This window comes from Canis lupus, chromosome 38, assembly GCF_048164855.1.
Source record: "Canis lupus baileyi chromosome 38, mCanLup2.hap1, whole genome shotgun sequence".
NCBI lineage: Eukaryota > Metazoa > Chordata > Mammalia > Carnivora > Canidae > Canis > Canis lupus.
In genome coordinates, this window is record NC_132875.1 from 21,774,179 (window position 1) to 21,790,539 (window position 16,361).

At 42.4% G+C, this 16,361-nt stretch overlaps 1 protein-coding gene across 2 annotated transcripts in view; it reads left to right on the forward strand.

Moving 5' to 3' along the window:
* Positions 1 to 904: 904 nt before the first annotated feature.
* Positions 905 to 16,361, forward strand: part of NUCKS1 (nuclear casein kinase and cyclin dependent kinase substrate 1) — a 33,538-nt gene continuing 18,081 nt past the window's right edge. For both annotated transcript variants that reach the window (XM_072814530.1, XM_072814531.1), the window contains exon 1: positions 905 to 1,187. In XM_072814530.1, the coding sequence (XP_072670631.1) occupies positions 1,171 to 1,187 (17 nt within the window). In that variant the 5' untranslated portion in view covers positions 905 to 1,170. The remainder of the gene's footprint in view (positions 1,188 to 16,361) is intronic.

Below are 16,361 nucleotides of genomic sequence, written 5' to 3' on the forward strand. Positions count from 1 at the left end.
GTCCTACCCAAGGACCAAGTCGTTTTTCAAAAACTGAATTTCACAGATACTTTCTGCTTGCTATCCGGGCCTGTCTGTACACGGGCGACCGTCCTAGGGGCTTTGCATACATCAGCTCATTTAGTCCTAATATCCCTATGAGGCAAGTATCTTTGTTTCCCATTTTACACTTGAAAAAACTGAGGCACAGCGAGGTAAAGTTCTTCAACTACTAAGTCGTGGACCTGGGCTGCAAATCGAAACAGGCTGTGGCCTCAGAGCTCATGCTTCTAATCATTAGGCCCCTGGAGTCCTGCTGGGGACTGGGACTCTAATGACCCTGAATGTGGATCTCAAGGTCCAGAATGGAGAATGGAAACTGGGAGTGAAGTTATTCCTTGATTCTGATCCTGCCTCTCTGCCCCGACGGCGGTTGGGGCCCTTGAGGGCTAGCGCTTTAGCCAGGTGGAAAGGGCTCGTGCGTTTAAGGTCAAACATTTTGAACCTATGGAATTTCCCTCCAATTCTGAAGCAGCCCCTTAGTGACGAATCAGCTGCCTATCCCACGCGTTTTGCTATCGGCGCAGTTTCCAGAAGATCAAGGCCGGCGAAATGAGACATCATTAAACTACCACTAAACGACATCGAGCCTCACGTCCATCTTTCTTTCCAGTCGCTTCACGACGCGACCCAGAACGAATCTGCAGTTCCGGAGTGGAAACCAGGGGGCGGGCCAAACAGCGACCATTTTTGTTTTGCGGCCGTGCGCTCTCAGAGCATCTTGACTAACAGGACCCCACGGAGGAGGCGGGGCCTATCGGTGCGCGGGGCGGGGTCTAGGGGACGTGATGATTCAAACGGGCCAATGAGCTGTGCTCGTCTGGCAGAAGCCGCCAATGGCCGGCCGTGGTGGGGCGGAGCCCACAGGCCCTAGAGGGCTTGGTTGCACCGCGGCTTTGGCGCATTTTCGGCTGGTTTGATTCATCCATTTTGAAGAGACGGGGGAGCGGGGGGCTCGTCTGATTAAGGGGCCCTGGACCAAGCAGCAGCGGAGCCTGAGAAGCCAGCAGCTCGGGGTTCGGCGGCAGCGGCCCCATCGGCCGAAGTTGGGGGGGGTGGGGCGCCGAGCGCGCGGGGTGGGGGGGGTCCTGGTCTTTGGCTTCTCGACTCGGTCCTGTTTCGGCAGCGAACATGTCTCGGCCTGTCAGGTCAGTGCGGAGTCCGAGGCCTGGAGCGGGATGGAGGGGTGGGGGCGAGTGGTGAAGCCCTGGGGCACCCAAGCCCGCGGTCGGCCCTCCCGGCGCCACGCGCGGCCTCCTCCCTTTCGGGGCCCGCGCGCGCCCTTGAGCGTGGGGGGCCTGGCAGGCGCGCGGGGCTGCGCGGGGGTGGCGGCCGCGCGCCCATGCGCGCTCCTCCCCGCCCCGCGCCGCTGCGGAGCTCCGGGCCGCTCTGCCGCCTCCCCCACCCGCCGCACTGGAGCGGGCGGGGGGAGGGGTGTGGAGCCGGCGCCCCCACCCAGGCCCCACCTCCTCGGGGCCCGGCCCTCGGGGCCCAGCCCTCGGGGCCTGCGGCGAGAGCGGCGGGTCGGGCCGGGCCGGGCCCTGCTCCCCGCCTCACGTGGGGGGGGAGGGGGGGACGCCCGCGCGCCCCTCGCCCCGCGCCCCTCGCCCCGCTGCCGGCGTGGGGGCGGGGAGCCCGGCCGCCCGTCTCTCCCTGCGGGGGGGAGGGGCGCCCCGCCACCGGCCCCGCCTCTGGCCTCCGGGGTCGCCGCGGGGCCCCGCCTCCCGGGTCGGGTCGGGCCGGGCGTGGGCGGGCCCCGTCCTCTCCCCCTCCCGACCCAAGTGGGAGCCCGGGACTGGGCCCTGGAAAAGAGAGCGGCTGCTTCCTCCGCCGCGGCTCGGAGCCGCCCCCGCCTGGACCGGCCCTCCCCGGGAGGGTGCGGGTTAACCGCGCGGCGCGGCGCGGCCCAGATCCCGTGTGGTTCTCGTTCCCGCTGCCCGTCCCCCCGCTCCCCCGGCGGTCGCGTCTCGGACGTCTTTGTAACCGTCTCTTTTCCCCCCTAACGACCTAAAAATAAAAGGACTAGATTCCGGTAACCAGTAGACTCGGTTCTGAGAATCTCCACAAGTTTGCTGTGCCCCAGCGGACGGCGGAGTCGCCCTTTGCCGTCCTCCCGGCCATTGTGAGGAATGTGCCGTTTGTGGAGGGGCGTGGCCTAGCCCCGCGCGGAGGCCTGTGGGCGGAGAGCGGCGCCCGGGCCCGGAGCTGTTCCCTTCCGTGCACGGTCCGCGACGCTTTCATGTAAGGCGCTGGCGGCCTCGCAGTGACCTGAGTGGGTAAAGGTCTAGATCAAAATGTCTTTAACAGCTGTCGCTTCCCCTTCTTCATTCCAAGTTTTGTGAGAAGCGGAAGTGTTTTGACCTAGAGCTCTAGAGAGAGGTCTGGAACCCGGCGAGGGCTGGTTCCGCACCGCTCGCGCCTCCTGACTAGATCGTCCGTCTCCAGCCGGTGGCGGCCGGGGTGGGCGTGAGGAGAGCGCTAACTAGCTGCTGCCCGCTTTTCTGCCTTCTCATTTCTGCCCGCGTCTCTGATCACTCACCGTCGCCACCGGGAAGACTTTTGCCCACTTCCTGGCAAGGAGTCTGAATAGATTTTTCAGATTATAGTACGCACACGTTTGTTTGTTTGCTTGCTTGTTGGCATGAAAATTGATCAATGTACTCCTCAATTTTTGTAGAATATTCTCCTTAGGATCAGGTTAAATAGACAATATCGTAATAAAGATTTGATTCATCTGGATTGGATCTCCTGTCTCTGGAAGTAAATTAACTGTGTGGTGAAATTGGGTTTTTTTTTTTTCTGCCTTTCAACATCGGTTCACTAGGTTTTGATGACTTTTTATGTTATTGTGACTTTATTATACTCATCTGCCTGAATTCGTGTTCCCGGAATTAGATATTGCACGAACGCAACTTTTTTTTTTTCCTTTTTCTTTTTTTTCTTTTTTACTTGAAAACTTTGTTGTTGTTTCTTAATATCACCAGGTGGGGATATGTTAAGCATGGCTCTGTCCCTTTTTTTGGAGGCCTTGGGACTTCACAACTTTTTTTCTTGTTTATTATGTTGTTGAAACTAATTTTAACTGTCTATTTGCCCCTGACCTAAGAATGAAATTAATTTATTGGCTTTGTTGTTGTTTCTTAATATCACCAGGTGGGGATATATTAAGCATGGCTCTGTCCCTTTTTTTGGAGGCCTTGGGACTTCTGCACAACTTTTTTCTTGTTTATTATGTTGTTAAAACTAATTTTAACTGTCTATTTGCCCCTAACCGAAGAATGAAATTAATTTATTGGCTTCTGGGGTCACTTTCATATTATTAATTTTAAAAACAACTTGGTTTCTGATTATATACTTTAGTGATCAAAGTCTCTTTGTAACTTTAAAGTTTTTAATATACTCATGACCAATAATAAAGCAGAAATAATTAAACTTGAGTTTGGTGGTTTGTTAAATTTTGCAATAAAAAAGGTCCTGCCTTAGGGAAGTGCTTTGGTTCCAAAGTGTAAATAAAGAATCTATATTATATACCTGGGGGCATTTAATAAAAAATGAATGATAGACCTTGACCAGATATCAGAATGATCAACCTGTTTTAAAATGAACCCAAAAAAAGCACAAGTTGGAAAATAAGTGTCAGCGCATCTTTGAGGGTTTCTGCCCTTTAGTCCTATATGTAATTTTGGAACTTTTTCTGGTTTTCATATTTACTGTAAATATTTTTCATCTTAATACTAATCTGAGCTTTTAAAGAAGATTTAGAACTGTGCTAATGGCTGCTTGATACCAATTTCCGTGTGCAGGAAATAAACTGATAAGCTAGAGCAGGTTTTTCCATAGACACGTGCAACACATAACTTAAGTTTTGCTCATAGAGTGTTGCTGTCTTTACCTTTTTACTGCATCTGACTCATTGTATATAAATGAGAGCTCAAATATGTTAGGCCTTGGGTTCAATTTTAGAGCATGAAATTACAGTCTTGGAGCTAGAAGGAAATTTAGGCAGATTCCTTTTACAAGTGACTTAATGGGGACCTGGACAAGTGAAGTGCCTTGCATCACACACTGGATGCAAAGGTTGGGCCTACAACCTAGATTTCTTAATTCTCAGGACTGCTCATCCTCACCCTTATAATAATCACTTTTACCTTCTGCCTCATAAGTATTGATGTTACCGTAGTATATGGCACTTTTAGCTTTTCAAAGTGCTTCCATGATTCTTGGGAGGAAGGAATGAAAATACTATTACTTGTAAAAGAGGAGAAAGAAAGCTCAGAGATTCACTGACTTGCCCAAACTAGAAACCAGGTTTCTTGAAATTCAGCTTAGTACATATACTATGCTCCTCCCTTAATGAAAAATGATCCAAATCATTCAGAACAGTGTTTGCTTCTTTCTTCGTAATGTAAGTGTACTTGATATCTGGTTGGTTTTTGTTTAGTACTTGAGCTTGCAAGGAACCTTTAACCTTAAAGTTTAGATGTGAAAGCATAGGTTCATACTGGTTGATATAAAGTTATTTTAAATAAGAGTGGTTTTCTTCAACTCAATTTAAAAATAATTTTCAGAGATGCTTTTTAACTTAAAAGCATGTTTTTGAAAAACTAAAAGAAAAACCTTTGCAGATTAAGTCCAATTCCTTAAGTTTACCAGCGATGACTTTGAAGCCAAAGGAATTAAAATGTAGAAATAGTAGCAAAACTGTATTTAAACTGCATGAGTTTTAGCTGTTATCCTTTCTACTAGATTTGCGTTTACTGTATTTGATTCCACATAGAATGTAGTACAGGTCCACAATCCCTGTATAGTTGGAAATCATTGGGGCCATGTGTGTTTGGAAGTTTAATTTTTCTTCCAAAAAATTTAAAAGTAATGGGGCCTATACTGTGCACTAATGGGTTATCACCAGTGAGTTCAGCAGTAGTACTTATGTAATCAAACACCTTAATTATCTGTAATAAAACTGAATTTTCACAATGAAAAAAAAATGCAACAAAAAAGCCCTCTCATTGTTCAGGTAAACCTGAAACATTTGGTTTCAGAACTTTTTGAATTTCTAAATGTGGATTAGAGATTGTGGACCTTTAACAGGAGTACTTTTTCAACCTTCAGTTTTGGAAAGAATAAAATCACGTTGAAATTCAAGCCATCACTGAGCAACTTTTTTTGTGCCAAATATCCTGTCAGAAACTTTACACGTATTTCACAATATTGAAATAACTCTCCCAGCAAGGTATATGTTATTTTCATCTCCTATGTGAGGTAACTGAAGCTTGGCTAAATTAACTGGGCCAGTTCACCTGTGAAGACGTGAAAAGCAGGAATTCGGGCCCAAGTATGACCAACCCAAAACCAATGTGATCTGCCCCATGAGACACACTGCCACAGGGTATTACTCTTTTTCATGGTCGTAGCGTGTTTTGCCATCTGTGGAAGGGTTTACAATTCATAATAGGGCTTTGATGGGGAGGATCAACTTTAAAGTGGGGAAGGAGGGTGAAAAATTGTTGGAATAGGAGAATATGAAGGAGTTAATGGGAACATTAACTTGGAGAGGGAAAAGCGGTGAAATAGTGTGACACTTGGAAGAAAATGTGAATGTTAGACAAGTGGCATTGCTTTCAGTGTATACATTTTGTAACAAGAGCATTTATCCCCTGATTAAATTAAGTGATTAGATTTTTAAAGCCAACTAAAGGACACTACAAGAAAATTAATGGACTCGTTTTACATGCAAGTATAGATGCAGAAACACCAAACAGAATGTTAGCTAACAGAATCCAATGTGTATTAAAAACCTATATGGTGAAGTTGGATTTGTCCTAGGAACAAAACCTAAAATCTACTACTAATACATCATATTAAAAGACAAAAGGAGGGGACACCTGGCTGACTTAGTAGAGCATGTGACTTGATCTTGGGATCATGAGTTCACACTCCAAATTGGGTGTAGAGCTCACTTTTAAAAGGCTTAAAAAAAAAAAAAAAAAAAAAACCCTGGCACTTGGAAAGGTTCAACACCCTTTGTAAAACTCAGTATGTTAAAATTAGAAGAAAAATTAAGATTAATTAAAAATTGGAGTTGATTTAACTTGACAAGTTACAAATTAAGGTAAGTGGTTGAATTTTTAGTGTTTTAAATAAAACCGTTTGGGGGAGGTAACATGGTGCAGCAAAAGAAACCCGGGGTCAGGCAATGTGGGCCCTGGTCTCTGCTTAAGTTTATATAATGGAGATATTGCACTCCACTAGAATGATAGTAGCATGACTTTATGAAGCATTTTACAGTTTCCATAGGTTTCTTTCAACTTTAGAAATAAAGAGAAAGTAGTTTTGAATAAAGAAAGGGCAGTTGGTTTTACTAATTTTTTTTGTATGTGGTCTTTTTGCCAGAAATACAAAAGAAGGTCACCACTATACTGTGTAATTCCAGGACACCATACGTAGTCCTGTGAGTGGTGCTCCTCTGGAGTTAGAATTAGAGCCTACACAGCCAGATGGGTGGCTTTGCAAACTTTGACTACTTGAACTTAATAATGGAGCTATTGAGTTTGCTGTGAAGTGTGACTTCTGTTCGCATTTTTAAATTCTCAGCTGCAAAGATAGAAATAAATATGACCTCATTACTCCAGATTATGAAGAAGTAGCTTCTTGGATTGAAACTAGAGATAGCACTTAACAGACAGTCATGTTGTGCACAATAGAAAATAATTGGATTTAGCACAGGACCACTTTGGTCAAACTGGGCATCCCTTTTGTTTTAAAAAACCTATTTCTATCTAGATTCTGAGAAGTAGAACGGGTGGTTAGAGAATTGCATCACCATGTTTTTAAATAACTACTATCTAAATAGCCATAATTACAGGTCTTTGAAATACTTTAGGCAGAGAGACCACAGGTTGCCAGAGTGTTTCTGTTGGGTGTTGCATATTTTCAGGTGCCACTTCTTGCACGTCTGTTTTTTGAATTGTGCACCTCTCTAGTTACTTGCTAATAAGCAAGGTGATCTTCAAGGATATTTCACCCATCAAGCTAAAATGACCCAAAGATAAACTACTCGAGAAAATCAACCTTATTAGCTCCCCTTAGAAGTAAATGCACTCTGCCCTTCACTAGGCTGGGATAACAGACATGGCTGGCTGGCTTCCACAGATCAGCTGCAGCTGTAAAGACGACAATCCTTCAAGTGACTATGCCTTCCTACTAAGAACAATTCGCTAGAAGAGACTATTAGAAACTGCTGTTTGAAATTAGTAGGAATGAAAACACCACACTTCTGTCAGAGCTAGGTCCTTTTGGAGAACTTGGTTTACAACTCTAGAGCTTCAGATGAGGCGTTGCTGAACCCAATTCTACATCCAGCTTCTCTGCCAACAAATAGGGCCCACTTGTGCCCAGACGTGAGGTTATCCCCATTACACGCATTGTCACTGTACTTTGATCCTATCAAGATACTGCTTCATTTAAATTTCCCCTGGAAAAAAAAAATTTCCCCTGAAATCTACTTTTCCCCAAATGCTTTTGTCTTCCTCTGTGTGGTGAGGTACTCCACACTTGTGATGTGCCATTGCCTTCGGTGGAGTGAGTCACTAAGCCTGCTGGGCTACAGATTTGTACCTGATGGAGTTAAAATAACCAAAAGAGTCCACTGAGGTTCCCAAGACACTGCTGCAGACAGGACTCCACTGGGTGGGTAGCGTGCACATTTGAGGCCCCTTCAGCCTGAGCCGCTTGAAGCTTCTCTCCTTAAATGCATAGGTTTTACACTCAACTTACGTTGGGAAAAATCTGGCCCATGTTATTTATCTAATATTTTCTTCTACTCACGGAAATTTGTATTTGTGACCTTTAAACACAATATTTTCCTATATGGAAAGAATATGGTGGAACTGAAGATCTTTTAGGAATAGGAAGTGCCATGTAAGAGTATTTATGTATCTAGCCTGAAACATTAGCAAGTTGATTAAGGACTTAGTAAGAGATTGTGACAATGAGCTAATAAACACCTGCCTGGCTCATCATTTAAGACTCCACTCCCATTTTCTGCAGAAATTATACCCTCCATTTGAAACACGTAGGAGTGCTTTCCTATAATGTTCATTTTACTTAACTGTTTTCTTGCGTCTTGTGAGCTTTAGTTGTAAGTAACAGTAGTACAAGACACAGTCAAAGGAATAAATCTTAGCCAAGAGGAACTTGAAGCATAAGATGAATGAAACAATTCTAAGAAGTTACTCTTGAGTTCAGGTATCCTCACTTCTCTGAACTAATGTTTTTAACGTCCTGAGATACTTTAGTATATGAATAATCTTTGAGAAATAGAAGAATGGCGGGAGACAAGTGGCCCAAGTTTCAAGGGGGGAGGGTAGTGATACAGGAACTTGTAGATCTGCAGAAACTTCAGTAGTCTCCATTCTGTAGAGTTCAATTTGAACAACTACAAAGGGGGAAGGTTCGAGAGGTTGCAGCCAGCAACAATGCCCCATCAGTATTGGTTCTAATGGGCTTGAGTTGGAAAATTGGCTTTACTACTTGATAGCTTGCAGTGATAGGAAAGTTCATGAGCCTGTCTGAGCATTAGATTGTTCAGATAAAATTGAATTCATGTTAATTAACTCTTCTGAGATTGTGGGGATTAAATGAGAATTTAGGTGAAGTAGCTATCTGGTGCATCGTACTAACTGCTGTTTGTAATAATTTTAAATTCAGCATGATAAAAAAAGTCTCATAGGTCAGTAGTCTTCCTGGTGTTGGCTTTCAGGGATATCTCAAGCATTGGATTCAGATTTTGTTTTTAAAATATTGGTAATTTGAGAGATCAAAGTTAAGCAGATTTCATTAATGCAGAACTTTCTAAGTTTTCACTCGTTTAAGGAGGTGATAATATCCAAAATGATCTGACCAGGAAATCTTTAGAAAATCTATCTTGACAGAACACAATTTGGGAAAATCTGTAATGAGAAAATTCTTTAAATTTGAAATTATAAAACAAGTTTATGATCTTAGCATACTGCTTTTACTCTTTACTAGCTGTGTTTTATTTTGTGGTTCCTGGGAATATTTAGTGCAAACAAAAAAAGGTTTATTTTTTTTTAAAGCTTCACTATCGGTTTAAACAAACCCATTTATTTTTTAAAAAATTAGAGTAAAATACTGGCCCTTTTTTCTTTCTTTCTTTCTTTTTTTTTTTAGAAAGTGAGTGAGTAAATGGGGTAGGGGAGGGGCAGAAGTAGAGAGAGAATCTTAAGCAGGCTCCACGCCCAGCCAGGAGCCCGACCTGGGACCCTGTCTCATGACCTGAGCGGACCCTTAACTGACTGAGGTTTCTCTTTCAACAAGGATTTTGACAGAGCTTCACAGGAGGTCCTTGTGGGGAAAATGAAATGTGAGCAGAATGCTAGTTTGCTGTGATGGACTTGTACCTCAGTAGCCATACCCAGGGAAGACAAATCTATTTATTCATAGATTGATGTCAGCCTGAAAGAACATTTCCACTGATGCCTTAAAGGACTTTGTTCTTGGCTTATGTTGATTAAGTTTGTGGATAATACGAAGTTGAGAAAGATAATATGCTGAAATGAACTACAGAAAAGTTTTAGGTCTTGGGAAAAGGAGGCTTTAGTTACTGGAATTGCAATATATAGTACATTGTGTGATATAATAGCCCAAGAGGCAGTTGAGTTCTTGGATTGCATTATTACACATACAGAGAAGAATACGGGGAGGAAATTTATAATCCTGATCTCCCTTTGTCCTCCATATACACCTTTATGAACTATGCTATGTTGTTATGATTAGATTGGGGCACTACTTGATCAACTTGACAAAATCCCAGGTGATACAAAGGGTAACAATTAGGTCATGAAGATGCTTGAAATAAGTTATGAAGAAGGATTAAAGGAACCCTGAAGAAAAAAGTGGAAACTGTCCTATAAAGTGTAAGGGCCTTTCTTTGGGGGAGGGGTTAGATTGAATCCATGGTAATTCAGAAGATACACGTGACAGAATCAGTGAGTGGACCTGAGAGGCAGATTTCACGATAAAAAGAACTATTTCATTATTGGAATTTTCTTAGAATAAGCTGCCTTAGGAGGTCATAGGAGGTCCTTAGAATTCCCTCCTAGGGATATTTGTTGATAGGATAGCAAGTTTGGGGTAAGATTGGATTAGATCATCTAAAGTCCATTAGTTCTAGTACATATAGTACACCTCATGTTATCGTCATACCATCCTACCTCCTCCCCACCAAACTTGGATAGGTTTTATGAGTGCTTAAGCTGGGAAAAGTAAGTTTTTAAAAGAGATAGGAAAGTAGGGGTGCCTGATTGGCTAAGTTGGTAGAGCATGCCGCTCTTGATTTCTGGGTTGTGAGTTCAAGCCTCGCACTGGGGGTAGAGATTACTTAAAAACAAACAAACAAAAAAACAAACTGGGGCACCTGGATGACTCAGTCAGTTGAGCATCTGATTCTTGATTTCAGCTCAGGTCATAATCTCAGAGTTGTGAGATCCAGCCCTGTGCCGGGCTTGTCAGGCTCTGCACTAGGCATGGAGCCTGCTTAAGATTCTCTCTCTCCCTCTCCCTCTGCTCCTCAAAATAGAGAGCTCTCTTTCTCTCTCTCAAAATACTTTTTAAAAATCTTTAAGCGGGGGCACCTGTGTGGCTCAGTCATTTAAGCCTCCAACTCTTGATCTCAGAGTCCTGAATTCAAGTTCTGTGTTGGGCTCTATGCCCAGCGTGGAGCCCACTTAATTTAAAATTTAAAAAGATAGGAAATTAAAACAGGAAGAGATGTTATTCTTTTGCTGCCATGGATCAATAACAAATTGTTTTTTGTAAAGGTAAAAATAAAAATGACTTTAGAAATCTCCTTTTGCAATCCACTTTCTATTCTAGAGCAGTGGGTCTCAAACTGTTTGGATGAGATCACTGCATACGAGGATACAAATCACCTGAAACAAGTTTCAGGAACTTACTATTATTTAGATAAGGTTTTCTCTGATATTTTTCATTTGCTTGGTTGTTATTTTAATGTTGCTGATACACCAGTAAATTCATTTCAGGACCCAGTTGTGGGTTATGACCTGCCAGTTGAAAAACATTGTTCTGCAGGATCTCATTCATCTGACCAAATGAGGTATTTACCACTCAGGTGATGAGTGAAAAAAGCAATGTTGGGGGATCCCTGGGTGGCTCCGGTTTAGCGCTTGCCTTTGGCCCAAGGCATTGATCCTGGAGTTCTGGGATGAGTCCCACATCAGGCACCCTGCATGGAGCCTGCTTCTCCCTCTGCCTGTGTCTCCGCCTCTCTTTCTGTGTGTCTCTCATGAATAAATAAAATCTTAAAAAAAAAAAACAAATTTTTTTTTTTTGGTTATTTTAGGTTTCTCAAAATTCAAATTTCAAATGTGCCTTAAGTGCCTAGTGAGGAACTTGTTAAATTTTATAAAGTTAGCAAGATGGATTTTTTAAAAAATCCTTCCCTGCATTGGCCAGAACTTCTTTAGGGTAGAAATGGAAGTGTAGTCTGTTGATTGAGCTAAATAATATAATAAATTGTCTAAAAGGCTCTCCAGTTTGCCTTGAGAAAATGGTTTTGTGGTCTTCAAGTAGTATAAAGCTTAGGTTGTCAATAATTTAATATGTAATTAAATTTACTTCCGAATATATCGGAAGTTCTGCTTCCTCCTCCAGAGTTATTAACTTGTTATTGGTCTCCATATTTTGATTTGCTGGCTTGTTATAAAGTAGAGCTGGATTATATGGGCTTTTTTTTTTTTTTTTTTTTTTTCCCCCTCTATAGATGAGGTTAAAGAGAGGGGCACTTGGCTGGCTCAATTGGTAGAGCATGTGACTTGTGATCTCAGGGTCATGAGTTCAAGCCCCATGTTGGGCCAAGAGCTTACTTTTACAGGGGGGTGGGTGCTGGCTGGCTCAGTCGGTTAAATGTCCAACTCTTGGTTTAGGCTCAGGTCATGATGTCAGGATGGTGAGATCAAGCCCACCATAGGGCTCTTCAGTCTCTGCACTGGGCATATAGTCTGCTTAAGATTCTCTCTTCCTGTGCCACACACACACACACACACACACACCCCTGGTATCTCCCTCTCTTAAAAAAAAAAAAAAAAAAGCTAGAGGTTAGATAAAGTCATCTCAAAAGTGAAAATTTTCATCTTAAACACTGATGGTTGACTCTTCAGAATGTTGGTTGGAGGTACGTCAGATTTCACAAATATCATTGTTTTGGTCTTAGTTGCTGCTATAAAAGCATTTGGGGTGTAGACTTCTCAGCATTTAGTAGAAAGAAGTTGATTAGTGGAAGAAAAATGTCCCTATTGCTTCTTGAGTTTCTTGAGTTATCCACATTTGGTGCCAAAACCAGATCTTTTCATGTTCTTTGTCCAGCTTCCCACTTTACCCTTTGTTTTTGCACTTTGACCTGATGTAAAAGGGGGAACTTCTCATCTCAGAGCCCTCTGGTGATCATTCAGGAATTGGTTCATTGTGACCAAGGTACATTTAGAATCTAGATAGGAAAAAAAAAAAAAAGAATCTAGATAGATCATGTAAGTTTGTAAAGTAAGAGCACACACAGTTGAAGTTTCTGTGTTCCTATACTGTTGGCCCCTTAAACACTTGAGTGTGAACTGCATGGGTCCATTTCTATGCAGATTTATTCAGTGAATACAGCATAGCACTATAAATCTCTTTTCTCATCCTTAGGATTTTCTCAGTAACATTTTTTTTTTTCTCTAGGTTACTTTATTGTAGGAATGGAGTATATAATACATATGACATAAAAAATATGTGTCGATCAACTATTCCTGATTAAGACTTCTGGTCCACAATGGGGTATTTGTGGTTAAGTTTGGGGGGAGGGATCAAAAGTTATCGGGAATTTTCCCTAAGACATTCATTTTTTTAAAATAGTAACTTAATCATCATGTTAAAATAATTCATTAATGGGCAGCCCCGGTGGCACAGCGGTTTAGCACCACCTGCAGCCCAGGGTGAGATCCTGGAGACCTGGGATCGAGTCCTATGTCGGGCTCCCTGCATGGAGCCTGCTTCTCCCTCTGCCCGTGTCTCTGCCTCTCTCTCTGAATAAATAAATAAATAAATCTTTAAAAAAATAAAATAAAATAATTCATTAAAAGTGTTACTCATGTATGTTCACAATTGAAAGGGATTCTGGGGGAACAAGTTAGTACTTACAGGTAATAATAGCTGCTTTTTGTTGGTTACCTGTGTACCTGGCACTCACAACAATCTTGAGGGATAGGTGTTGTTACTCATGTTTTACAGGTGAGGAAACTGAAGTTCAGTGAGGGGGAAGTAACTTGCTCAAGGACATACAGCTAGTAAGTGCCAGAGCCAGGATTTAAACCCAGTTCCAAAATCTGTGTTTTTAACCTTCTGTGTTATAGTCAAATTTTTTGTCCTCTCAGGTCTGGTTGTTGTCTAGTTATTGATGCTCATTTTACACTGAGGAGTTGGCTTAGCTTTGGCATTAAGTAATGGTATTTCGAGGAAATAATGTTTCTTTGTTTTCAACTTGAAGTAGAACTTCTCATGCCCTTAATTAGACTTAAATATTACTCCTAAATATTTGTTTCCATCCCAATATATCTTCTCAATTTTTAGTTTATACAGAAGTTCATTAAAAATCCCTTTCCACCTTAAGGTAAATCTCTAGGTAGTGGAATAATATTTCTACTATTGTTTTGAAGCTTTTTAATTTATTTTCAAAGATTTTATTTATTCATGAGAGACACAGAAAGAGAGGCAGAGACACAGGCAGAGGGAGAAGCAGGATCCCTGTGGGAACTCTGATGCAGGACTCGATCCTGGCACCCCAGGATCATGACCTGAGCCAAAGGCAGATGCTCAACCACTGAGCCACCCGGGCGTCCCTATTTATTTATTTTTTAAATATTTTATTTATTTATTCATGAGAGAGGCAGAGACACAAGGCAGAGGAAGAAGCAGGCTCCCTGTGGGGAGCCTGATGCAGGCCTCGATCCCAGGACCCCATGACCTGAGTCCAAGGCAGACGCTCAACCACTGAGCCACCGAGGTGCCCCTGTTTACTTTTTTAAAGACTGTATGACAGAGAGAGAGCACAAGCAGGGTGAGTGGCAGGCAGAGGGAGAGGGAGAAGCAGGAGCCCAATTCAGGACTTGATCTCGGGACTCTGGGATCATGACCAGAGCTAAAGGCAGACACTTAACCAGCTGAGCCACCCCGGGGCCCTTGAAGCATCTTTAGAAGGCAGGAAATGAACTGAATTATTATTCTAAATCATTGTAATGAGATCCTTTATTTCAGATTCTTTATTTCAATATTCTTATCTTTTTCCTCTAACATTTATGGATGGATACATTCTTTTTGGGTGGGGATCTAGTCATCTTTTTTTTTTTTTTTAAGATTTTATTTATTTATTCATGAGAGATTGGGGGGGGGGGGGGCAGAGACACAGGCAGAGGAAGAAGCAGGCTCCATGCAGGGAGCCTGATGTGGGACACGATTACCTATCCCGATCCCCAGACTCCAGGATCAAGCCCTGGGGCTGAAGGCAGACGCTCAGCCTCTGAGTCACCCAGGCGTCCCGGGATCTAGTTATCCTTAAGACAGATTTGCTTCTATTATATTGCTTTACTCAAGTTTTCTGGTTTCTGTGATAAATGATATTTATTATGTACATGAGATATTCTGTTAATTTCGGCCATTTTCACATAATTGAAGGTAAAATACTTTGTTTCAAATGGAATGGCCTTGAATTTAACTTTGAAAAACTTTGAAAAATTTAATTACTCCTATAATAACAGTATAGTCTACATAGCAATTTTTTGTTGTTGTTCTGCTTGTTGAAAACTAGGGTAGAAAAAATTTCTAAATAGTAGCCTTTTACATTTTTTAGATTTAAAATAACTAGTTATTTTATATGGAGAAAATTAAAATTAAATTTTCTTTTATCATTAAGGGCAGTGGGAATTAAACTGAAGGCTCCTGTATATATGCTCTCTCATGATGCCCTTTCCCACCCTGACCATTTGCAGATGCCAAATCCATTTGTTCATCAAACACATATTTTTTTTTTTTTAAGATTGATCGATTGATTTGACAGAGAGCCAGAGAGAGCATGAACTGTAGGAGAGGCCGACTCCCTGCTGAGCAGGGAGCCAGGATGTGGTGCTTGATCCCAGGACCCTGAGATCATGACCTGAGCTGAAGGCAGACTCTTAACTGGCTGAGCCACTCAGGTGCGCCTAAACACATTTCTTGAATTTGGTATTTTGAATGAAAGAGACACAACCCCTGTCCTCAAGAGGTTCACATTTAGTAGGGAAGACAGACATTTAGTAGGTTATATAGTTATCAATAAAGGATTAAAGGTATTGAGAGGAGGTGAGGTATCTGATATGAGTGGGAGTGACACAAGGAGAAATGTAGGCCAAGGAGAAGCATGAACAAGTGGTAAGAAATAACTTGATGGGAGAATTACAGATTTCTGGGTTGCTTGATTAAGTGGCAAAAGATAAGGCCTTCAAAGACTTTTAAGGAGGTTGGATATTATCCACTCAAGTGTATTATAAAATTAGATTTCTAACAGAGCTCGTAAATTTGGCCTAAGAGCGAAAAATAAAAAACATTTGAATGTCTACTTTTTACCTTGATTTGTGGTTGGAAAGAAATGTTGAGGGGAAAATGTGGATGTAAGCCCATTGTTACCTTCAAGAAACTCAAATTAGTGCAGAAAACAAACAGTACAGCGATACGAGTTGAGATGTGTGGTGTAGAGAATGAAAGTGACCATTTACAATTGAGAAAAAGTTTTACCTTGAACTTTAATAATAATCTTATTTATATTTATGGCATAGGGATGCCTGGCTGGCTCAGTTGGAAGAGTGTGCCCACTTTTGATCGCAGGGTTGTTTGAGCTCAGTGTTGACTTAAATTTTTATTTTTTATTTTATTTTTTAAAATATTTTATTTATTTATTCATGAGAAACAGAGGGAGAGAGGGGCAGAGACACAGGCAGAGGGAGAAGCAGGCTCCATGCGGGGAGCCCGACGTGGGACTCCATCCAGGGTCTCCAGGATCATGCCCTGGGCTGCAGGCGGCGCTAAACCGCTGCGCCACCAGGACTGCCCTAAATAAACTTTTTTTAAAAATGGCATAACTTTTTAGATCTGTCCAGCAAATTAAGCCATTAGTTCCAGCAGAGGAGGATCTGAGGCCCAGAAAAATCATGTGATTTGCCCGAAGATCTAGAACCAGAACCCAAGATTCCTATTAACAAACATTCTGTGCTTTTTAG